At 39.4% G+C, this 25,454-nt stretch overlaps 1 protein-coding gene across 1 annotated transcript in view; it reads right to left on the bottom strand.

Moving 5' to 3' along the window:
• The window catches only part of CNTNAP2 (contactin associated protein 2), a 1,162,694-nt gene that overhangs the window by 380,840 nt on the left and 756,400 nt on the right, over positions 1-25,454 (bottom strand). Inside the window, exon 11 of the mRNA XM_059818416.1 lies at positions 20,717-20,823. Coding sequence (XP_059674399.1) covers positions 20,717-20,823 — 107 coding nt within the window. The remainder of the gene's footprint in view (positions 1-20,716; positions 20,824-25,454) is intronic.

Raw genomic sequence — 25,454 nt, 5'->3', positions numbered from 1 at the left:
TTCCTCAACCTCTACTTATGCAGTTGGTTAACCCTTCCTAAGCACAGTCCTTCCCAATGCTCAGTTGCTCTGCATCTCAAAAATAGCTCCCAAAAGACAGACCTTTCTTTCATTTTTTATATATAGTCATAATATTCTCTGCATATAAATATTATATATAAATAAAAATATTATCTAAATACACACATACACACTATTTTTTTAAATTAATTGGGAAGGTAAACCAACAGAAGGGTTTTTAGTGCTTTATGGCTGGACTACTGTACATTTCTGTCCACCGCTGCACTGGCTGTCACACCGCTAAAACTTTCCATGAGCAAAGCTCCTTCGTGACCCAGCACAAGCCTTCTTCCTGCTGCCATTGATCTCAGCTTCAGCCTTCTTAAAGCTCTGGAGTTATGGATTGCCACCTTCCTGGCTGATATATCCGCCTCACACTCTCCCTCTGCCTCCTACTGTGAGCTAATGAACTTATAAAGGATTCTCATTATTAGTGCAATACTCAAATATGCCCTGTAGAAACAGAAAGGAAATTAAAAAGCAGAGAAAAATAAAAATAACAAGATACGTGGAAATTTGCCAAATTTGTGTCAAGTTGACTCTAGGCTCATTTATGTCAGTGATAAACAAGACAATTACCATTGTGGTAACAAAGGGAAGAAAGTAGAGGGGTTGCCATCAGAATAAGAAAGCGTGAGTTTATTTGCCACTGGGATAATAAAGAAAAATTACTGCCACAGGGGTGAAAACTGTAATTTGAGTTACCACGCAGTAGCACAACCCAGGAATTTGCTATGAGTACAGAAGAAAAACATCCGATTTATGGCAAAACCAGAGGCGCTTCTGTTTCTCTCTCAACTTTGTTCTTTCTTCGCTTTGGGCTAGGGGAGCAGGGGCAGAGAAATGAATTTAAATCCAAAGCGCTGATCAAAGATGGATTTTTAAACAAATTTAACAGTGATTTTAAATTAGAAGCCACAGATTAGGCAATTAGCATCCTTATAACAGTGTCAGCCTACAGACATCACAAGAAAGAAGTATAATTAGACACCAATTTTTAACAAGGTGCTTTTGAGAATTAAGTCATTCAAGGATACACAAACACTGGGGTTGTTTTTTTAAAAAAAAACCCCTGCATTCTAGCATGGTTCTTCGCGGCTGAAATAAACACCGTTCAGGATAAAAACATTTGAAAGGGAGAACTACAATTCGTGCCAAACATCTCCACGTAAGGCACGCTTTCATTTTAAATCTGGCTGGTTTGGCACATTTGTGTAGCTGTAACGCATTACTGGGCACTGCATCTGAGGGGGAAGATTGTCAAAGCAGCTCTTTGATAGTCACTGCGCTCGTGCTGCTCTTACACTGGTCCCAGCCGCAGAAAGCTTCAGAGCTGCCTGGAGCTCATTTGAGTTTTCTCCGGCTGGGAAACAACAGGAACACTGCCAATAGCATCTCGCCACCTTCTTCCCTCCTATCCTTCTCTCCCATGCAAAAGGCTTCAAGGTTGGTATAAAAATGAAGTTTGAAAAATCCCTACCTCTAAAGAAAAAGTATGATTTTTACCCTCACTCCCACTTACTTTGTATTGCCAGGGCAATGGAAAAAAAGGAGACAAGGTACAAGCCTGAATTTACCCTTTCCCAGCTGCATAATACGAACACTTGGTTGCACTCTAAAGCACGATGAGATACACAAATGAAAACCTCAGCAAATTAAACAAAGGCCAAAGTAGGGCAGACAACTCCAGTAAATTTAGGTCAAAGTTACAGAAATATCTGGAATCTTATTTTAATACAAGGTGTCTGTAAGTGGCTACGAATAGCAAAACCACAGATTAAACCTGAGGACTTTTCCCAGAAAGTTCATGCTGGTTCTTTCCCACCTTGGATATCACAGCATTTGATCTGTCTTAAGACCTGAACTTCCTCATCAATGTTAAATAATGCTCAGCTGCACAAAGAGATAGTCTCATTATACAGCTTTAAAAGAGATTATAGTGTCAGTTTTTGTTTACTTATGAATATTACTAATCAAGATGCATTACTCTCATGCTTATTTGTAGAACTTGTAATTAAGTTTTATTTTTACAGGCCCCAACAGTTGTAATTGTTACTATTTCCTGCCCCTTTCCCCCCTTCTCCCCACACATTTTTGTAACTGAACCTATCACAACCAGCAATCCTGTGAAGGAAAATATGGTACCTTGCTTGGCTATACTTACTCAATACAAGTTTTACTTGAGCAAAACTTCCTCAAGTTATTAAAAAAATACTGGTCAAATAAAATAAGGTTTCTGAAAACCTTACATTATAAGCTTACATTTGAAAAAACCAAACCACACCAACAAACAGTAGCTTAACTACAAAGCAATTGCTATACACACAGACTTACAGACACCTAACCAGAGAGCGGGTTTTTCAGAGGAGCCGAGCACTTATTTCCCCCAACAGCAAAGAACTAAAGCACTACCAAAACAAATGCTCATATCAGCATTTACATTATCTCAATCAAAATGTCCTCTATCAACCTGACACCAATTTAGAACCAATGCATCATCTTTGTCATTTCCATTAATCACTAAGCAACTCGCAATGCCAACAGAATTCAACTCTCAACTGCCATAAAAATATCAGCAGAAACATCTGCTCCGTGTCCTGTTTTTCATGTTTTCTCTCCAATACTTGCAACTGGGAACGACTGTGTCCTGACAACTTACTGGAAATCATTTTCACATCTTTTTCACATAATGGATGAGCTGTGAAATTAGTAACATGTTAGAGGGGTACCTTGAAGGTTACCCTGGTTGGCACGCACTCTCTTTCGTTGGTACCTGTTTCAAGAGCAGCACTGTAGAGTATTCATTTAGACTATTCACTGAGGGGAGGAGAACATGGGAAAGTGTCAGGTTCTGTGAACAAAGCCCATCTGCACACCCACAGAGGAGCTCAAAGATGCAATGGCAGGGGAGAAGCCCAAATAATACCCTGCCAGGCTGCTCTCAGCCCATCAAAGATGCAATGGCAGGGGAGAAGCCCAAATAATACCCTGCCAGGCTGCTCTCAGCCCATCAAAGGCCCATCTGCACAAGCCCAGAGAAGGAAGGACTCCCAAGCAACAACCAACCCGTCTGGGACTGTCCCAGCACAGCCTCAGCTCCAGTGTCTGGCTATGGTGCCCATCACTGCGAGACACTGGGAGCAGCTCTCCCCAACACATTTAAGAATAAGGGGGTTGCTGCCTAGGAGTGGGACACACGCATTGGAAACATAACTCAGGATCACACAGGACTTATGGGATGTTTAGGAGCAGAACCACAGGCAGGAAAAGGGAGAGAGTTAAATGATTCAAAGGAGGAAAAAGTGCAGGGAAAAAAAAAAAAATCAGAGTAGATGATCAGAGAAGGAATGAAAAAAGGAGGAAACAAACTGTTGAGGTTGATAGGCAACCACAAAGAAATTGAGAAATATGAAAATGGGGAAAATGGAAGTGGGTTTGAAAAGGAGAGGCATAGTTAAGAATTTCAGAAAGGCACAACAAGTTTTGTAGCTCAGTTAGCCTGAGTATGAATTGAGAAATGCAGTGATATTTGTAGTGCTCTGAAGAAGCAGTGGCAGATATTAAAAAAAGTGACAAACACCACGTTATGTTTTCCTCTGTTTTAGGGCACCTACTCGTTCCTTCTGAACTGAAAGTCTATTGAAAACATATATAAAATAGAGCAACCACAGACACAAGAAAATTTAACCTCATGTTTTCTAAACAATTGATTAGGTGATTAGGGAATATGGGTGTGATAGATGAGTTAATGTAAAAGCTACATGGGCTTAAAAATTTGCCAGGTGAGATTCAAAAGACAGACACTATTGTTCCAGTAAAATAAGATGAATAGTGCCAGATGTACAGCTAAGTACTTGTAAGTAGTACAGCTAAGACTTTCACTGAGAAAGTGGAGAACTACAAACTACACCAACACGTTTAAGTACTTCTACTAATATCAGCACAGACTGTATTTATTAAGCAGTAGCATCTTCCATGTTTTTGTAAAGTTAGCTAAAAGTAAACATACCTAGAGCATTCCCCAGGCTTTAGTAACATATTTAAGGAGTTCCAGTAATCTGTCATTACTTCTGCTGAAAGACTTGTCTAGCCAAGATAACTATTAGCCATCTAACCAAAGGTGAAATTTTAAAGCAACAGTTATGAAGTATGACTGATAGCGAACACCTACTTCTGCTAACGGATTTTGGTCCTACAACTTGCCCTGCTTTGTCTCCTGTTTAAGTTACGGCATTTGGGAAGGAGAGTAAAACTTAAAAAACACCACACTAAAACTACAAAAAGCCATCACAGCTCTTGCTCCTGAGTTGAAAGGGTCAACGTGGACAACTGATTCCTAAGGCAGGCACATAGAGCTGCCAAAAACTTCCACTCTAAGGAAAACTGAATATATTGGAAAAATGAATATAACGATGTTTGAGAAAGGTAGCATCCATAAACAAGAACCAAGCTGTAGCAAAAAAATACCATCCGGAATATATCTTATGCACGGAGAAGTGTCATAATAGGAGTAGCAATAATTATTCTCCATGCTTGCTACGGGAGCCATACACCTACTATTGTGAAGATAAGCGTCATTCTAGTTATTAAGGCAAAGTATAACATACAAAGCAGAAGAAGTATCTCAGGGTTTCACGCCAGTTAATCAAAAATGCTTATTTACCCCATGTGAACCACACGGAACACTGTTATAGCAAACAAAGCAGTAAGAAACGGAGCTGCCATGTTTTGTTACCCTTTGCATGAATTTCCGTATTTTGGCTTTCCTTATCCTTGTTCTCCATTTTCTTCCACAGGTGCAACACTTACCATGGCTTCAGCTTGTGACAAAAAGAATACTACTACACTCTGAAAGAGTTGCCAGCCAGGCCTGAGAGATGATCAGCCTTTAATCTCATCAGCTGAGGTACAGCGCAATAGTCTCTTCCATCGCTTTCAGGCACAAAACATAAGCACATCCCCCAACAAACCACGCTTTTGCCCCGGACAAAAACAACTAAGCTACCCAAAATGGTCAGCTCTAATGAAGTAACAGCACCTTGCAGGAGAAGTCTGCTTAAGACGACTCGTAGGGTTCTACCCCCTAGCAGCCCATGGCAGAAGAAGGGCTCCACTGCTTCTCCACCTCAGGATTAAGTCTTAATTGCTCTGTATCATTTTGCATTTTCAAGGCTACACTCCAGAAAGGATGAGCAGCTCCTGCTAAAGGAAGCTTGGAAATTCCATTCTTGGACACTTTGGGGTAACTGGCCACCAGTCTTATACCGGGGACATAAGACAGAGTTGATTGCAAGGCCTCTGCTTTCTCCCGCAGATTATCTAGTTCAGGTAAAGTCCTTATTATGCCCTTCTTCTCCAGTCACACGCCCAGGGAGAAGCACAAAGGTCTTAGAGTCTACTTTTCCCATCGTACTTCTACCTGCAGTATGAGTGTCTTACACATTCATACAGGAAAATAGCAAAACCCAACGCTATTATGAGGCCGTAACTGGAGGTGGTTAGCAGTTTTTGAAAGATGATCCTCCCTTCCAGGAAAAATTGTGGAATTACAGGAAACCAAGGAACAGTTTCATAGTTTTCTTAAAAAGTTTGCTTTTACAAAATAAGTTCTTGAATTAAAACTTTAGCTCACCACTATTTAGCATGTTTCCAGTGTGGTAGACGATAAACGAGGGTCTGATTTTACACTGATCAACTGTTCTCATTAAACTTTTGAAATTAAGAGAGTTTTTTTTATACAAGCTTTCTTCTCATTTTTTCAAATTGCTCTTCTGCTTGCAATGTTTTTCATAAGTCTCGAGGCACTTAAAAGCATTATTATCCCCATTGTGTAAATGAAGAAAAAACAAAACAAGAAAAACCCACACAAGTGAGAAAGAGAAGTAAGTTGCCCCAAAATTGTATCACTGGGAAATGCTTAGAAAAAGGACTGAATCTAAGTATGCCAATTCTCAATCCTATCAGATTGATCATACTGCCTTCCACATACGGGAATATTCATGACAAATGTAGAATTCGTCAAATATTTCTACACTAGGTGATGTACATAGGAATGCTACAGACCCTAGATAATCTTTGTTTATCTGTTGATACATACTGCCCTTTTAATAACAAGCATAATTAAAATCAGTATGTTCCCCCATTTTGAATTTAAAAAAAACTTTTTTAAAAAAATTACACATGGAGAGATGAAAAACATCTGCCTGTATATCTGCAGAAGTTCTTGTTACTTTGACTGCTGTGCACCTTTACAGTTGATCTTTGCATTAACTTCATTCTCTCACATGTCTGAGAAAGCCAGAATTACAGAGGGACTTCAAAATAGGTTTCTTCTTTCTAATGGCTGTCAACGGGATTTTAATATCAGCACCTTAATGCTTTTTTGCAATTAAAGTGTTTTAACAGTGAGGTAAGCAATATGCTAGATTGCCTTAATGGAAAAGTTTAAGAAAAAGCTAATTAATTTTGAAGTCTTTACATGCAGAGTCCTTTTCAGGCTATGATTAATTCTGACTTTGATTTTACAGCATACATGAGCTGTTTTAAAGTTATCTATTCTTAATTACATGTTCTCTTTTAACTGTCCCCTGGAAACAGTATTTGGTTGTGCATTCTGAATAACAATAGAGCACAGGTTGCCTGCAAAAACCTTAAACTCACCTCATACCCAAGCTTTCCCCAATGCAGGGTGCAATTCAGGCATGTTGCTTGATTAGTTTTAAACGTGTTAACTAGGTCATCCATTTAAGGGACTGAAAATGCTCTGAATTAGACCCTGACTTCATACTGTTATTACACTGAAGCCCAAATGTATTTCCCCCACCTAGTAGAAATTTAGCTTAAAAACTCACAACACCTGATTGTAATTTAGAGCTACATATAGCTGTTTATACAGTTGGGCTGCTAAAACCTGAGGCCTAATTTCAGCCCTTCCACCCTCTCTCTCTCACACCTCATCTGATAGAGTCATTTGCAGCTGACTTTTTAATTTCAACATAATTACTGCAGGTTGACTACCCATATTCTGCTTTGCATCCTAATGCTCATTTTCTCCACTTAACCTTCACCAAATAGTACTGATGCTATTGCTCATTTTGGAACTGCAGCCCTTTCTGTCCTGAACACAGACTCCATCCATTTACTTACAATAAAAATGCAAGTTGCTTCCAATTTATTACACATTCTGCATTTCATAAACACCTGGTGCAGAGCAGTTCTCAGCTTAGCAGATAATAAATTAGTAGCAGCAGAAGTAACTGCAGCTTATGGCACTAAAACTAAGAACAAGGTGATTTTTTTAAAAAATAAATATTGGAGTACAAAACAAAAAAACTGCAACATCTCCAAACTCAAAAAGATATCAGACTACAAAGCTTTTCTTTTCCCAGTTTGTCAGGAACAACTCAAAAATGCAGCAATTCGGGGCTTACACGTTTCACGTGAAAAATTACATGAAGGTCTCAGACTAAACCAAACAACTTCACCCTCATTTTGAGACTACATTTTAATAATAAAAAAGAGGTAATTTAATAATAGCCTGCAACCTTAGAAAAGAAATGCATTATGTTAAATCCTTTGAAAACATGTAATAAATAACAGAAGATGAATCCACAGAGACGGTTATAAATTATGATGACATTTCCTTTGAAAAGTATTATTGGAAAAGAGATTAGCCTCTTTAGGAAGCTAGCATATTGATTATATGATCCTTTTAATAACCTTCTGAAAACAAGGTAGTTTCTTTATAAACAGGCTCTGAGAATCTCAATTCTCAACAGCAAAGAGACAAACATCCCAGAAATGAGGTTTTGCAGAGCATGTATCAGATTTGAACATTTGATTAGTTCAGATACAGAGTGTGGAAAAGGAGAAGAACAAACTGATACCGACATCACTGGCTGAGAACAATCAGTTCTTGAAAGCACTTTCTCAGAGGATGCGAAGAGCAGAAGAGACAAAAGCCTCTTTCTAGAGATTTCAGCAATTCTAGCTTACTTTTTGCCCCTATTACTCTGAGATCGGCATTGCTCAGACACACAGCCCCACTGCCGAGCTCGAACACAGTATTATTCGCCTCCTGGAATTCAGGTCACAAATACAGAGACTTAAAGCAGGGGTCCTCAAGGAGCAATTCAAAAGCCCACAGCCTTCGTCAGGGACACCCAAACATCAGCTCACAAGAGGATGAGGCAGAAGAGTGAGGAACCATACTCCCTTTTCTTACAGCATCTAGTATAACACTTACTCTGCAGTAACAGTGCTAAAAAAGCTCATCACCCTTCTCTCATCGCTCCCCCCCACCCACAGCGTTAGGTTCATAACTATTTTCCCCAGCTCCAGCCTCCCCAAACCCAGCAGCTCTGCCAAAACCACTCTTACTACTTCACCAAACTTACTTTCCTCAGAGCAACTTCAGAGTCGACCTCCCTGCAGAGCTCCTCACCGCCATTAGTGCACCCACAGCAGCTGTCCTCCATCAGCCCAAACGAGGCAAATCACCTCAAACACATGTGGGGGGGGGGAATGGGGGCAACTCAGGTCTTACCCTATTGAAAGCTCCTCTTTCACATTTTCAAAACTCAGCAGCTTGGGCTTCCAGTATTTACTGTGGATCTCTGGATTATTTCTCATTCCTCCTTTGATGTAATTCAAGCAATCTGTCTTCCATGAACATGGTTAACAGGTATTGCAAAGACCCCCCTGCATGCCTTAAAATGCCAGCTTTCCACTACAGAGACTCAGGCCAGTATCCCAGAGTGACAGGGTTTGGAAGGGACCCCTGGGGATGATGTAGTCCCACCCCCCCGCCAGAGCAGGGTCACCTACAGCAGATTGCACAGGAATGCGTCCAGGCGAGTTTTGAATATCTGCAGAGAAGGAGACTCCACAGCCTCTCTGGGCAGCTTGTTCCAGTGCTCTGCCACCCTCAAAGTGAAGAAGTCCCTCCTCATGTTTAGATGGAACTTCCTATGACCAAGTTTGTGCCCGTTACCTCTTGTCCTGTCACTGGGCACTACTGAAAAAAGACTGGCCCCATCCTCCTGGCACCCACCCCTGAAGTATTTATCAGCATTAATGAGATCCCCCCTCAGTCTTCTCTTCTCCAGACTCAAAAGCCCCAAGTCCCTCAGCCTTTCCTCACAAGAAATATGTTCCAGTCCCCTAATCATCTTTGTAGCCCTTTGCTGTACCCTCTCCAGCAGCTCTCCATCCTTCTTGAACCGGGGAGCCCAGAACTGGACACAGTATGTTCATACGTTGCCCAGTTTACTTATGGAAATTCTCCATTTGTTACTGGGAATTCAGTGCAAGATCTGGCAGTCTTCTGTAATTCATTCAGTCACAGGGACTGCTGAATCTCTGCTCAAGCTCACTAAAATCAGATGCTTGCATGTGCACTGGTCCCCTTCTGCGGCGGCATCTATCACGATGCTGCTTTCTGCAGAAGGCCCGATTCTGGAATCCAAGACTTGTTCATGCAAGATGCTGCTGCCTAAAACATCACGTTTCACTGGCAAACATTCAGAAATGTCAAGGTGATAGTTTGTCGCAGCCTTGCACACAAATTCCTGCAGGACAACTGAAGGGGAGACTTTTCTGCCAAGCCTTCTCAAAATACAGGACATTTCTGACTAGACTGTATCTTCCACTTGAAGTGTTTTAAAAAGTGGCGTTCTTCCTGTCTTTCGAACAGAATATTCTTTCACAAGAATGCCTTACGTAATACAGTTACTGAGCACAAAAGTGTTTATGGTTCTTCCATAGCTTCACAATGGAGAAAATCATGTAAGAAATATGCTTATATGCTTAAGCTCAGAAATATTATCTAGAAAGGATTTGGTAAACCCTCGCACGCGCAAGGACAACGCAATATTTAAATGCTAAAAAAAGAATTTGTTTTGGACTTAAGGGTTGAATAGGCTGGGAACAGAGTACTAAACCCACTCAGATATGATGTGCCCATCAACTTAGCTCAAATTATCAAAGTTGTAAGTATAGCAAATTTATTAGCTGTTCAAAAAAACTAATATTTTGTGTCTTCTCCCCCCAGCTTTTAACAATTGAGAACTAAATTTCAAAAACTAAAAGTGTCCTTTCATTATTAGCGCTGGGTGCATAGCCCTATCATACTGGGCATTTTCCCCTTTAGTTATATTAAATCATTGTCATTATTTAATCACATTAAAAGTCCCCATAATTTGTCTTATAGCCTGGTATGACAGAAATGATAAATCTTTCCTAAATATTTCACTACATATTTTACACAAGAATTCAAAACTGGAATTTAACATCAGAAATTTGTTTAAAAAGGTAACACCATTTCACTGGAAAAAAGAAACTTACATTGAGTGATTTTTAAAAACTTCTGAGGAACTCTTTGAGCACGCCAAGGCTGGAAGCAATCCAGAATAAGAACAGTAACAGTTACGAACAGAGGTGCACAAGTCAGAGACATAGACGTATCTAGTCAGAAAACATTTTCTAAGGTATCTTATCTGTCAGTCTCTATGTCACTCTCTGACAGAAGCTTCTTCCAACAGAGTTTGCACATGAAATGCAAATTTTATACGGTTCACTCATTATCTTACCAACATCCAAGTACCGAGAACAGAGAACTAAAGAAAGAAGAGGGAAGCAACAGGTTTTAATTTACTGATTCAAAATAGATTTCAATTGGTATTTTTAATAAAGATCTGCTTTTCCTTATAAAGCTAACAAGGCTCAGTGCTGATAGGACTCAATGTGATTAGCCTGGCTGTAATAAAACTGCCACAGAAGTTAATGAGAGCTCTCAACAAATACCAAGAGCAGAGCTGAACGCTAGGTTTTGTGGTCAGTTGCAAAGTCTTTCATTTCTTATCCAAGTTACCGGTTCAAACAGAGTCTCTCCTGGTAGAGGACAAAAGCCACTCCTCACCACGGACTGTTTAGTGAGCTATGCAAGCTGTGTTAGGGGTTCCAGTCCATACTCTAAACGGGAGGCATGACTACTGTCACACGCAAAGACCGCTGCTTTTAAATAAGCTGCCGAGATGACAATGGCAGCGGAGAAGTCAGAAATTGCACTGACATGGAAGCTCATCAGACACAACTGAGGTGTTGCTCACATTGCCAGTGGCAATATGATCCTCCTAGGACTTAGCGACAAGATCTTGTGTTCTGTGACCGTCCATGGAGATCCACTCTGTGGTCTCATATAGTAGCTAGACCAACAGATCTAATCTGCTCTGAATACGTTCTGCACACAAGATATCCAAGGATGAGAGATGCTTCAGAGTGAAGTGTGTTTTCTACAAAGGAAACGAGCAAGTAGCAGGAGAATCCCAGGACAGTATTTGTTTCTTACTAAGCATTAAAAGTGGCAAGTGGCGTAGATGTGCACACAAACCCAATGTGGATATGTCCTGGGCTGACCAGTGGGAGTAACACCATTTGATCTTCAAACCCTTGTAAGAGCATAACACTTGCCTGGCACAGCGTAACTCACGGCAACATCCAGGAATACTCTGTGCAGAGGAAACAATGCTTTAAAGCTAGCATCACTCTGCATTTTTAAGCAGTATCTGTAATACCTTGCTCCCTCCATTTCTCGGGAATCTAAGCAGAATGCTAAATCGAAAGTAAAAAAAAAAAAAGAAGAAAAAAAAAAGAGACAAATCTTTGGCAATTCATAACAGGTATTATGTCTTTTTAGGAAGCAGCAGGAGCTGTTCTGCAAGGGGGCCGAGTCAGGAGCTGCGAACAACCCCTGCGCAGGCTGTGCCCTCACTGACAGGGTGCCATCCCACCATCCTGCTGTCCCCAGGCTGAGTCAGGGCAGGGTTGTCAGCCCAGGGGACCATCAGGCAAGGCGAGGTAACAGGGCTGGTGCAGGGACCGCTCAGGAAGCCCAGCCGGGACAGCAGGAGACAGGGCTGGGCAGGAGCCTGCCCACAGGAGAGCTGAGGGCAGGACAGTGTGAGCCGGTGCCAGCTGCAGTGAGCCCCCCAAGCCCAACGGCATGCGGGGTGGGGAGTGGACCTGGTTGTGCTGTTGAGCAATTAAGGCCCAATAGTGTTCTCAGGGTCCTCAGCCTCTGCTGTACAAGAACTTATCGTTTGCCTGACCCATCCAGTCAAGCCTTGGAGCACTACTTCTTTAAATCCCAGACATCAAAGGAGACATTTACCAGCAACCAGTGATTTATTAAAAATCCAAATGGAAAGTGGATGGTAGGAGATATGCTGAGGAAACAGCCAAATCGAAGACTACCTCAGCAGTCCAACTGACGCACAGAGCAAGTTTAAGTGGAACAAGAAGAATCTGGACGCCTTGTCAGACATGTGACAGAGACTTGGCTATGGTTATTTTTTTTTCTGTTACCATTTATGGGGAGAAATTCTTAAATGGGGGATTTCTCAAAACCTAACTTAGAAAATATTTACAACACTATTTGCAGGGACATTCTGTGTAAGCTTACACACATCTTAGAAATATCTGTGCTTGACGTAACATATATTCTTTGCTACTGGGAATTACGTCTGTAAAATGAGGGCCAAAACATCAAATGGCATACTATGATTTTTGTCATCATTGTATCTGAAACAGATTTATAAACTGTGTTTGGTATCTTCATCTCACAGGAAAAGACTAAATGAAGGATCTAACAAAGAAGACATGGATGGTAATATGCACCCAAACTTCAGTAGGCTCCTTGGGAGCAAAGGATGTGAAAGAAAACTAATCACTGGAGGTTTCTTTGAGAGTCTGAATAAAAACTAACATGAGGAAAGCCCAACCAGCATAAACACTTCTCTTTTATGCACTCCTTCTTCAACAAGCACGCAAACATTCTCTAGGCTTCTTGGATGCAAACAGATCATTCAGCTTTTTCTTACCCTGGAAGTCCCTCCTGCTTTTCCTGAGAAACTTCAACTCTTCAAGACTGTTCAAATTTCACTTCCATACCTTTCTTTGGGAAGTTGCACCGTATTTTTTCCCCCTTTTTTCTTTTAAATTAAATTTACCCTTCCAATTTTGTTGCACCGTATTTTTTTCCCTTTTTTCCTTTTTTTCTTTTTTTTTTTTTTTTTAAAATTAATTTACCCTTCCAATTTTAAGGAGAGTTCTTAAGGAACAGGATAGGAATATTATCTTAAAAATGTACTAGGAAAAAGAGTTCTCTCCAATTTTATCCTCTTGGATACTTTTTTATTTCATTCTTCTTTCTTAAGGCAGAGCTATATCAACATAGAGTTAGGTTTTACGTACAGGTCCTGGAAACTCTATTCTGGTTTTGATGTTGAAGGTTGCATATAGTATGTGAAACACAAAACCAGTTTCTATAACATCAAATCCTTAATGACATAAATCCAAGTCTATTTCTGAGCACAGATGAAGAAACTCTAGTCTAGAACTAGTAGTATTGACCATCAAACTATTATGCCTTCTCCACATTGACCTGAGAGTTAATAATAAAAAAGTGTGATACACTGAGGAAAAATACTTCAATATTTTTACGTTTCCTTAAACAGAGGTTTTGCCAGGTATAGCAAGGTCAATTCTGCTGCACTAGAAGTTATGGGAGGGGAATTACTTTCTTTTTTGAATGGAATGGAAAAGAATAGTTCAGTTGGAAGGGACCTAGAATGACCATTGAGTCCAACTGCCTGACCTCTTCAGGACTGACCAAAGTTAAAGCATGGGCATTAAAGGCGTTGTCCACACTGACAGGCACGGGGCAGCGACCACCTCTCCAGGAAGCCTGTTCCAGGGTTGGACCACCCTCTGGGTAAAGAAAGGTTTCCTCATGTCAAGGCCGAACCCCCGCTGAGGGACGCAGCTTCGAGCCGTTCCCACGCATCCTGGCACTGGGTCCCAGGGAGAAGAGCTCAGCACCTCCCTCTCCACGTCCCCTCCTCAGGAAGCTGCAGAGAGCGGTGAGGTCGCCCCTCAGCCTCCTCCTCTGCAAACTAGACAAAGTCTGAGCCCTCAGGCACTCCTCACAGGACATGCCTGCCAGCCCCTTCCCCGGCTTTGGTGCCCTTCTCGGGACACATTCACGTACCTTAACATCCTCTTTAAACGGTAGGGCCCAGAACCGCACACAATACTCAAGGTGAGGCCGCACCAATGCTAAATACAGCAGGATAATCACCTCTTTTGACCGGCTGGTTATGCTGTGTTTGATGCTCCCCAGGATGTGGTTTGCCCTCTTGGCTGCCAGGGCACCCTTCTGTTCAGCTGGTTCTTCACCCAGCACACCATCTGCCAGCTCATCTCACAGTTGGACAACTTGTCCAGCACGATGCTGTGAGGAACAGTATCAAAAGCCTTACTAAAATCCAGAAACGCTACATCCACCGCCTTCCCTTTATCCGCTAGGAGGGTGACCTTATGGTAGAAGGATATTGATTAGACAGGACTTTCCCTTTGTGAACCCATGTTGACTGTGGCTGATGGTTGCATTGTCCTTTAAATGCCTTTCAGTACCACCCAGCATGATACACACCACTCTCACCGTCAGACAGTAGAAACTGTGGAGGGGTTTTTCCTGTGTTTTGTCAGCAATGACACTCCATATTCATATTATCTACTGAAGATGATTATTCTGCTGCTGCCTGGAGGCACTCTGGCTGCCTGCACATTCTCTTGAGAATAATTAGTGTGTTTATATGTCCATAGTTATACAACCTGATTCATGAGAACCTAAACAACCTTACTATTAGTGGACAGTCTGGCTTATTTCACTCAGATTAGGCTCAACAAGTAAGATAGCCTGCAACATTGCTTATTTTTAATTGCCGCAGACACATTTTTTTAAGAGTGGTTTTCTATTCTTTACTCACACTTTCCCTTTCCCTCTATTAAACTGTAAGAAAGGAAAAAGCTTATATACACACAGTCCATGACTTGTTAAGACAACTCTTTTTCGTGATCAAATAATGCATTAATATGCTTGCGACACTGCAAGGCCTTTGTCTTTTCTAACAAACCTGTTTGAGATCACAAAGAATAAGCATGTTGTTCTCAGAACTCCCCCAGTCCCCAGTGAAGTGGAAAATCATACTTTGCTTTTCTTGGGATGACTACACATCTGTACAGTTTCTTTTCTTTTTTTTTCTAAAGTAAAGTTCAGATAATATTTTTGGCAAATTATGTATTTGCTTTCCCCCTATGGAACTCTTTCTGAAATGGCTGACAGGAAAATATCACCGCCATGCCATCCTTTCTTATCTAGACTCTAAATGTAGAAAGTCCAGTGTTTCAGGTGTTCCCTCATTTATGGCAATACAGCAAAATCAGTTAGTAGAAACTAATTGATGGAGGTCTTGCTGAAGATCACAGCCTATACAGATTAAATTTGGCTTTCTCATTACTGATTTTGGCAGTAATCAGGAATCCAAATTATCACTGCTTCTACAATGTGTGCGATACAAATGTTTCTTACTCAAAGTTTTTTCCTAGATACTATTAAACTCATTATTGAAGCAATATTTCATTTTAGGGAGAAGGTCAATATTCCTGGGAAAAAATATCAATGCCCATTAGACTTCCAGTGACACTTAATGTATTTATCATTTCAAGAGAAGATTAGTGCTTTATTCCTCATTAACTTTGAACCACGTTCCAAAATGCAGGGTAACATTTATTTACAGCAAGCTATGAGGAGACAAAGCCAGAGAATTCAGAGGTCGAGGTCTGTTATACTGGAACTAAGAATCACTACATTGTTTCAAATAGTAATTTTGAAAAAACTTACAGCAGATTGCCAATCTAAAAATGTAAAATTCCTCCTGTTTCTTTTTAAAAATGTAATTCCTCCTGTTTCTTTTACAGAACTAACAGGCAACAGATTGTGAACTGGATGTTAGTCCCTCCTATGGAATAACTGAAGATTTATAAGCAAACCCTTTCCTGTGCAATACGCTTGAAGGAATGGGGGCTGTACACCTGTAAAGGTAAGGACGGTGTTTGCTTGAAGGTGAAATTAAAGAAGAATAGCAGTTGTCTGTCATATGAGTAAAAATGGATACAATTAAAATTAATCTTTTAAGTGCAAATTGGACTTTTTTTGCTACTGGAAATCATTAGGAGAAGGCAAATATGACCAAACTAGGTTCTCCTGGCTTTTTCCTAAATCTAACAAAGTTTGTGCAGGAGGTGGTAGGTAGCTCCATCATAGTCATGGTAAAGTCTGTCAGTAAATCCTTTATTGTGTTTCTCTTACATGCAGATTCTAGAGAAAGCATGCGTTGAGCTTTATATTAAAAATCTAAGACGAAGAACCTTGAATGATCATTATTTATCCTGACACAAGATTTTTAAATTTATACTACTCTGTTTTAAAGAAGCTGTAAACAGCAGGAAGCACATCAGAGCCTAAAACTAGATGCCTAACTCGCACAAAGTACAGTAGAGCGGTGTTACCTGAAGATCATAATGGAGATGAGAAGTAATAAGGAAAATGAGCTCCTGTTCTCAAAGGCTCCAGGAACCATTTACCAATAGTCTCTGCAAAAATATCACTCTAAGAACTCTGCACAGCAGGTCATCCTTTGGTAGGCTGTAAAGGTTAATTAGTCAGGGATTAAAATATAGCTGATACAATAAAGCTAGTAAGGATGATACTGTTAATTATAGACTTTGTAATTAGTTTTTAAATAATTTCATAACTTTTTCATCACTGTAAATCATTATTTTTAAGTAAATACATTCATTTATCTTTTAGTCTTGTCTAATGATAAAATTGATGCTCTAGTCTGATACTTGCCAGGCCACAGCATTCCCTTGGGCACTGAGTATCTGTTCGCCAAAAGAAATCTGGCAGATTTCTAGGGTATTTACCACGCAATGAGAGATACACCTTTCCAATATTGTTGGTTAATTCACCATTGAGCTCCACTGACCTAGTTGTAGCTGGATGAAACAAATTATTGTGGAGACATCTTCTGTGAATGGCAGCTTAAGCCTCTGACAAATAACAAGATAGTAGACGCAGAGCTTGAAGATTTTGCTGTCTTTGAAAGATGAAGATCCTTCCTGTAAAAATGTCCTATTCTGAAAAGCAAATTATTTCATGATCTTAAAATGGAAAACACGCGTAATTGATTTACACAATTGCAGAGACAATAAGAATTAAATCGGTTATTTCAGATTTTGTTTGTCATTTTTCCTTCTGTAGCTGTTTACTTTTGGTTTATAGTTTTTACTATGTCTCAGCTCCAGAATACGTATTTCCTCATCTCTCTAGACTAACTTTTGCTTTTGCTATCATACTATAAATATATTATGACCAGACCTGTGTGAAACAAAGTCATTTTGATTCAGAAGGATTTCATGCAAACGCTTTTCTCTGTTTCACTTCAAGGAGTTCATCTTTTGAGTTTGTCTTTGAATTTCAACTTCAAAGGAACCTAAAACCCCGACCTGAAATTTAGTCAAGGCTGCAAAGCCTTGCCTTGTTTCAGGTCAAAAGCTGAGCAAAGTGTTGAATTCCCTGACCAAAGCAAAATCAATTCACTGAAAAAACCCCTTCAGTAACACAGAATTATCTCGTTCCTTTAAGTTCAGCAAAACTCAAACTCATTAAAATGATCAGCTATGGAGTTACAATCCCCGTTAATGTAGTCTTGACTCCAACCTCTTTGAGAAATGCCCTGTTATATCCACCGCACAAACATACATTGAGAAAAGCAATATATATTTTACTGTAGAGTATAAGACTACCTGTTTTGTAAAATAATCTTATATTTAGGTACTGAACAAGTGCTATCTGCACTTAAACACTTTCCTGCTCCACAGAATCATGTCACCTGCTAAATTTTACAGCCTTTCATACAATCTGCAATGCTGTTTAAAATTGCTTTCAGCTTTTTTTATACACCACACCAGTTATCATTCCAACTTCCCTCCTCCCCCAGCATCCCTTTTGTACTGCTGTTGCCACAAACATCAGAACTCAAAAGCAAAAGACAGCACACCAAGCATGTCTGAGTACAGACGCACTCTGCACGAGGAGGAAAGGAGAGATAGGGTCAGTATCATCCCAGCAGAGCTGAGGCCCCAGACCTCAGGACAGTCTAACTACAACCTTTGGCAAGCTTCAACGAATCCCCTCATTATTTGCAGCTATACCTAATACCGTGAACACGGCCTGACCATGCTCTCATAAATACTGATAGCTATTGCCTGCTCAAAAAAAGGCAGAGTTAAGGTTGTCTCAGTCTATAGCTTGACGCTATAATTTTTGGTTTTCTCTCATTTTTGTGCCATTAAATTCTATACTCTGGAAAGGCGTAAGACTTTACATATTCTGACAGGACATCTATCAAGTGAATAACTTTCTGCTCACCCTCGTTTTGTAAGAAAGACGACTTCTAAAAGTATAGCAACACACATGGTAAAAACTAAAATTATGTTCTATAAACACAAAAATGAAACAAAACAAAAGCTTAGCCATCTAAGTTAGAAACTTTGCCTGAATTAAAAAAGTAAGGTTCTTGAACAATGTGTCTTCAAATGACCTGGACATCTGTGATCCCGTACACTTTATCCGTTCCATAGCTGTAAATGGGACAATATACTCCAGATCCCCCTTTGCAGTCCAGCAGTGCCTTTTTCTTGCCTTATTGCACGGTTTTATCTGTAAACAGCAGGTGAAAATCCTATAAAGAGAAATGTTCACAGCTCCTTGGACTATTATTTCTTTCCTTTGTAATAAATGTGATTTCAGAAAAGCAATGCCATCCGTCTGTCCTTGCTACTTCTCTTTGGGCCTCAAGAAGAAAGCTAAACTACATTAGGTTATGTCTTAAAAGCTCATCTGTGCACCCACAAAGGAGCACAGACAGACAATGGCAGGAGGGGGAACCCAAACAGCACCCTGCCGGGCCATCCAGCATCCAGGCATCAGCATCTGCGGAGTCTGGGATGCGGGGCCAGCCTCTGGGCTGACTCCCTGAGCTGGAGGGATCCACCATGTGTGGCTGTGGATGTTCACTGTGCTCGCTAGTGGACACTCACCCTGCTCAGCCAGAGAGGGGAGCAGGATGAGGCCATTGGTGCTGTATCCACGTGCGTGCTCTGCCTACGATCTGTACGGCCAGCCATGTATATATATGTATGTGGTGTGTATGGGATCTGTGGGCGCATGCCTACCAGGAATACATTTACAGCCGTGCTACTGGTTGGCCCTGGGGGAAGGCAGCTGCAGCAGTCTCACCTCCGGTGGGCTGTTGGATCCAGCATGACACATTTTCCTCTAACCGATTATACTAATTTTCAGAGGCTCACTAGATAAAATATACTTACTTAACTGAGCTTCCCTCCCTGCATTTCTGCAGTTAAACATTTTAACGGCCTATCACATGCATAGGAATCATATTTTCCAAGCGGCTGTAATAGATCAGCCAGAGCTCTAAAAATACTATACTTTCAGATAAATATATGAAATTTTTTTTCTTTGTTTCACTGAAATACTACATCACTGTAAATTCCGTGTCTTCTTTCCCGAGATTAGAAGCAACCACCTCATCACTATGCACATTCGCTCTTGGTGGAAAAAGGGCTGCCCATGAAACTTCTCCTCCAAACTTCGGTACTTTAAATATCTCTCTTTAATAAACATTCATCTGCCATTTAACTCTTTCAGTTTTACCAGTTCAGTAGCCAGACCGTGGAGAACTTTGCCATTCAATGCATATATACGTATTAATAGTTATTATATAAAATACATTCCCTCTTACATTACTACAATGTTTAAAAATAGAATAGGTTTTTGTTGAAATTCAGACAACTGTGAATTGTCAAAACTTTCTCATTGGTTTGGGTTATTTTGGTTAAAAGTGAAAGAATTCTGCAATTATCTTCACAAAATTTTAAACAGCTGTAGTTAAATAGTCAAGTAATATAAATTTATTTCTATATAAATCCTGGCTTCAATTTTAACTTTTAACCTGTTCAGAAGCATTTTTACTCTCTCCTCAATATTAAGAGGTTGTTTGCTAAAGAAAAAAGGGAGAAAAGTAAGAGCTGGATATGTTTTCTGCATCTTCTAGGTATTTTAGAATACACTTCGCAGATGAAAATCCCACTTGTAGCGTACAATAGAAGGAACAGAAGAGACATGCTGCTGACTCTGCATACATTGTTCAGAACCTATAAAAAGAGCAACTGTACCTTTTTCCTCTTCTTTCTGTGCCTTAATAGTGTAGGGCATGTGGAGCTCAGGAAATACTCTTATTTGAGAAACTTATAACAACAGAGTAAATAATTTGATTTTAGAACGGTCAATAATCAGTATATAACCACGCTTCGGGATTAGCAACCTGAACGAGCAACTCTCTAGCAGTGGTCAGCAGCTTTCCCCAACAGCTCAGAGCAGATTCACTGTATCCATCTGAAATTCTAGTGTGCGACTGCTGAGAACGTGTTTGCTCAGTACACCCAACTACGAGAGCGGTGTTGCTTCGGTCCCTTGCATGGTGCAGCACAGTACTGTATAAATACATCCCTACGCAGATAAGGTGGGGTTTGATTAAGCCAACACCCCCTTTCAAAAAAGGTTTTAGGAACTTTAACAACCACAGAGGAAGACATTGACTTTTTATCTCAATCAAAAGACATCAATGTCTTCCCTACCCCGTCGCAATTTCAAAACTGCAGGATGGCTTACAGTTATGACAAGTGGCGCCACTGTATCCAGTTCCATCGCAAGTGCACTTGAAGCTGTCCCACGTCTGGGTGCATTTGCCACCGTGTTCACAGTGATTGGGCACACACCTGTCAGGACGAGATGCAAAGACAAAAAGAAAAACCTAAATGAGCATCAAGATTTACACACAGCTAAATTGTGAGCTGCCCAAGCAGTGTATCATGTCCTTGCCTGGTAATTAATCCTTGTTATTTTAGGCAGATTAACAGAATTTATAGCTGAACACACAACTGCACAAAAGATGATTCATCGAGGCTCTGCTATAGCCCTTTTACAAACAGCAAAAAAGCGCAATAAAGGCGGAATACATTCACCCATCATAAATTAGGGTTCTAAGCTACGTCTGACTGGTACTTAGCTGTCAAAACAAAAAGAACATCACAAGTCACACCTCCTCCTCTGTGGAGGTGGTGTCATGCCTCAAGGACTCCAGTCCCACAAGTGACTGAAAGTTAAAGAAAGAATGCCACTGCGTCGCTGTTTATCTTTTCTGTTGCCAGCAATGGGATAAAGTGGAGGCAGATTGCCTGCTGCCTAGGATGGAAATTACTAATGCCGCATTATTAAAACAAACATTAGGCTTCAGTATAAAAGCTGTAAAAGTTTTTTCTTCACAGGGATTGTGGCAAGTATTGTTCACCTTTCTCCCGCTGACCTGCTTTTCTTCTCCAGCAGCAGTGGAGCTGGAGAGTGGAAGGAACGCAAAAGAAAAAGTGGAAAAGCAAAAAACAAGTTATAGAACTTATATTTATTGTTCAAAATATTCTCTAAATGTGATTGATTTCAAAGATTTTACTTTGGCCAGTTTCTTTTCTATCAAAGATAGTTGAAAATGGGAATTACCATGTACTTTCACCTTTGAAACTATTAAATTTCTTTTCCTTGAGAGGGCTTTGAAATATCGTTTCAAGGAATCTTTTTTTTTTTTCCTTATTAAATTCATTACAGTCAGACTCAGTACATGCTCTGCATTTTTGATCAAGAACTAAAGGAGCTTTTCTTTCATGTTGAGTCAGACAAATCTAATTTATGAACTACACTTTTTTATTATGACATTAAAAATAAAAACTAGGAGACCCTCTATTAGACAAACAAATATTTTCATAAATGCATTACAAATTAAGTATGCTTATCTCTAAGATAAAGCTGAAGTTCATCATATTCGTGTGACAGTTAACAATACTCTATTAAATAACATTCAAGGATGGCTTTTCTTTCCTATGTAGCAATTTATTGAAACTGAAAGTATCCAGGTGAACCCCCAGAAGCTTACAGTCTCCTATCTCTAGCAGCATTGGCATATATGCCTCAACTACCAAGAATAACCTACGTCATGATATGCATTAGAGACCTCAACATTGTGTACTCACATTTATAGAAGATTTTTGGGTTTATGCATGCCAGTACAAGTATCTCAGAATATACACAATATAGATGCCTCCCATCTTATATCAGCCTGTAGAATTCAAGGCTACCCATTCATTCTTTTTCAAAAAGATCAGAAAATACTGGCTTGGTTAAAAATAGTGCTTAAAGAAATGCTCTTCTAAAGCAAGAAATAAAGCATTTAAAAGTGTTATTTTCACAGTAAAATACAGTGAAACTACCTGAGGCAATTATCACAGTTCACTAAATTATGTTTTCAACATGGTTTAAGTGAATTCAGTTAGTTTTGTAAGCGTGGCAGGCTAAATGCACAGATAGAGCTGATTACTGCTATTCCCCTAATAGGTGATGACTTTCTGTGGTGTTCTCGACACCACAGAAGAAAAACAAGAGCATATAATAGCACATTTCTAAACATCCGAACGATTTACAATTTATATGAACCCATAGCTGGTGGGTACAAGAGTAGGGAAAGCAGAGAGCAGTGACATTTCAAAAATAATCTCATAAAAGTAACTTTTATTCAAGGACATGAACATCTACAGAGTTCCTAAATCTGAATACGGTTTTGTATTTTTTCCAGCCTTTCAAAATAATTGCTTTTGATGTATTTTCTTCTTCATTTACATTTGAACATACATTACTTTAAAAGTATTTTTCCAATGACCAAACTAAGCCTTTTTCTATGTGAACTTCACCAGCTATTTATATGAAGTCTCACACGTAATGCTAGCAACTAGTTTCACATTTTAGTGCCGTATAACTTACTTTTATTGTAGCATAACTAGTAAGATACTGCATTATTGACTATATAACTGAGGTAAACAACTTAATCTAGGGAAATATGAAAAACAGATATTTATCTGTATCATTTAACGGAGCATATTAAGCCGTAAAAACAGAGGTATTCAGCAAACTCTTTGATGTTAATTTTATACCTCTAGTACGATGGTTGGACTAGCCTAGTCTGCATCTGCAAAATTTCTTTTTTATTCATCTGCTTTTCCCTCTTCTAAATATGATGTGGTTAGAAATAAGGAGTAAATAATATCTTAATATTAGTTCTAACTGGAGTTTAAATCAGACTATAGATAATTTCCTTAAGTCCTCCCTCCACGCTAAATTTTCTTTTAGTTTATTTTATAAGATTTATTTTCTATTAAATCTGTTAGTAAACTTCTGTAAAATAATTTGGTGCTCAGCTGTCCGCTTTTTGGACAAACCTTACCCACTATAATACAGTTTACAGGAAATTTTAGGTAACCGGAATGTAAAAATTACAGAAAAAAACCTTTTGAATTCAGTAGAGGAATCAAGAAGAATATAATTTTGAACTGTAAACTCCACTATCTTTCAAACACTTTTCTCGCCATAGAGTGATAGTAAGTTACAAATACTGGTAAGATAGAAGGTACCTTGTCTATGTATTTCAGTTTATATCTTGCTAAGAAATTTGTATTTTGAAAACTATTTAAGCATGTGCAATCGTATAGTTTATCTACTTTATGCTTATCATTTAGTATATACACAAAATGTATACACTCAAAAACCAACATGTGCTCTAATTGTAGTTCATTTATATTAAAAGACTATGTTTCTAGGCAATTCCATTCTTTCGTCTTCTTTTAGGAATAAGGCTGCACTACATAAAGAAAAAAATAACTTCAAAACCTCACTTCCCTCCTGAACCAGGCTCTGAAGTTAGAAGTTGCCACAAAACAGAACTGGAAGTAAGTTCCTAGTCACCGTGCTGTGTCCCTTCCCATTGTGGACACCTATATTTTAAGTACTGCTGCTTACAAAATTTTGATGACTCCATTTTGAGAACTTTCCTGCTCTATGGCTCCTTCGGAAAGACAGATCTAGAACTTCATCCCTTCAAGTGTGATACACTTTCTTTTAATTTCCACCCCAAAATGTATCCATAGAGAGTTTACAGATGCTGTTTTGTTTGGTATTTTATTTAGTAACATTGGCTTGTGTCTTAAACAACTTTTCTTCTTCTTTGGGATTTACATCTGATGACTCTGTAGAGAACAATCATAACTTCTCTCAAATCTGTATTTTTATGAAAACAAGTCTCCTGTTGAAAAACAGATTTTCTACTGTTGCTCTTCCTCGTAGCTCTGTTCCCACTTGCACTTGTGATCTAATGAGTATTCTGGAGGAGATCTTACGAACGTTTTGCGATTTCAGAGTTGATCAACATTTTTATACTTCTCTACTGAAAGTATTTTGCTTGATATATAGCGTTTTCCTGACTACCTCAGAATAGTGGCTCAAAGTCATCCTGAGATTGCTCAATACATTAAATACCTTCATTACTTTCCCATCCTTCTTCTCTTCAATCACTTCCAACCAACAACCTCCATCTTTACACAGAAATTCTTGTTATTGTTGTTAACAGCATTACTCTGTACCATTAACTTCCATGGTATCATCCAAATATTTCTGCTTATTTTTCTAGGCTGAATCTGTATCATCAGTGCATTTCACCAAGATACTCCTAATTTTGAACCGAGGTCAAAGCATTAAACAGGATCAGCTCTGGCACTGATCTCTGAGCAACTCTAATCTCTCAGCCAGCTGTTAACCCATGAGTATAAGTTGTGAGGCAATTCCATTTGCCAGTTCAGCACTCACTCTGCAATTCATCTCTCAAACCCCATCTTCCCTGGTTTAGCTAATAATTTCCATCATTACAGTATACCAAATGTTTTATTGACATCTGACAAACTAGATCTGTTGCATTTCTCCAGTCTGAGGAAAAACTGCTGTGCTTTATCAGAGAAGATCAGGTTAATCCTGAACAATCGACTGTTGATAAATATCTGCTGCATTTTACTCTACCTTCCACTTACTTCCAGGTATTTAATTACTCTTTCCTTCATTTCTTCAAAAGCTTAGTAAGACTACTAAAGTCAGATTAATAGGTGTCTAGTGATCTGGATCTCTCTCTTTCCATTTGTTAAATTACAGGAGGTTAACTCTGTCACCTAATAATACAAAACCGTGCTTCTTTTTTTGTTTGGGTTTTTTTTAGCGCTGCAATATGACACGTTAGTATTATGAAACAGGGCTGTATTCCCATTATCTAATTAGTTTTGGTGTATTCTTGGCGCCTGCTTACTCTGCTATGATCCCAAGTAATTGCTATCCCTTCATTTCTTTGTTATTTGCTGATCCATTAGCATTATTTAATCTGAACAATATTCCTCAATAATAACTAGTACAGATATTGTTGCCTTGCTTTCAGCTGTGGTAGGAGTCAACTCACAGATTTTCACCTCCTTTTATCTTACATATTTTTGCT

This window comes from Gavia stellata, chromosome 6 (genome assembly GCF_030936135.1).
Source record: "Gavia stellata isolate bGavSte3 chromosome 6, bGavSte3.hap2, whole genome shotgun sequence".
In the NCBI taxonomy this organism is placed as follows: domain Eukaryota; kingdom Metazoa; phylum Chordata; class Aves; order Gaviiformes; family Gaviidae; genus Gavia; species Gavia stellata.
This window is presented reverse-complemented; position numbering and strand designations above follow the sequence as displayed.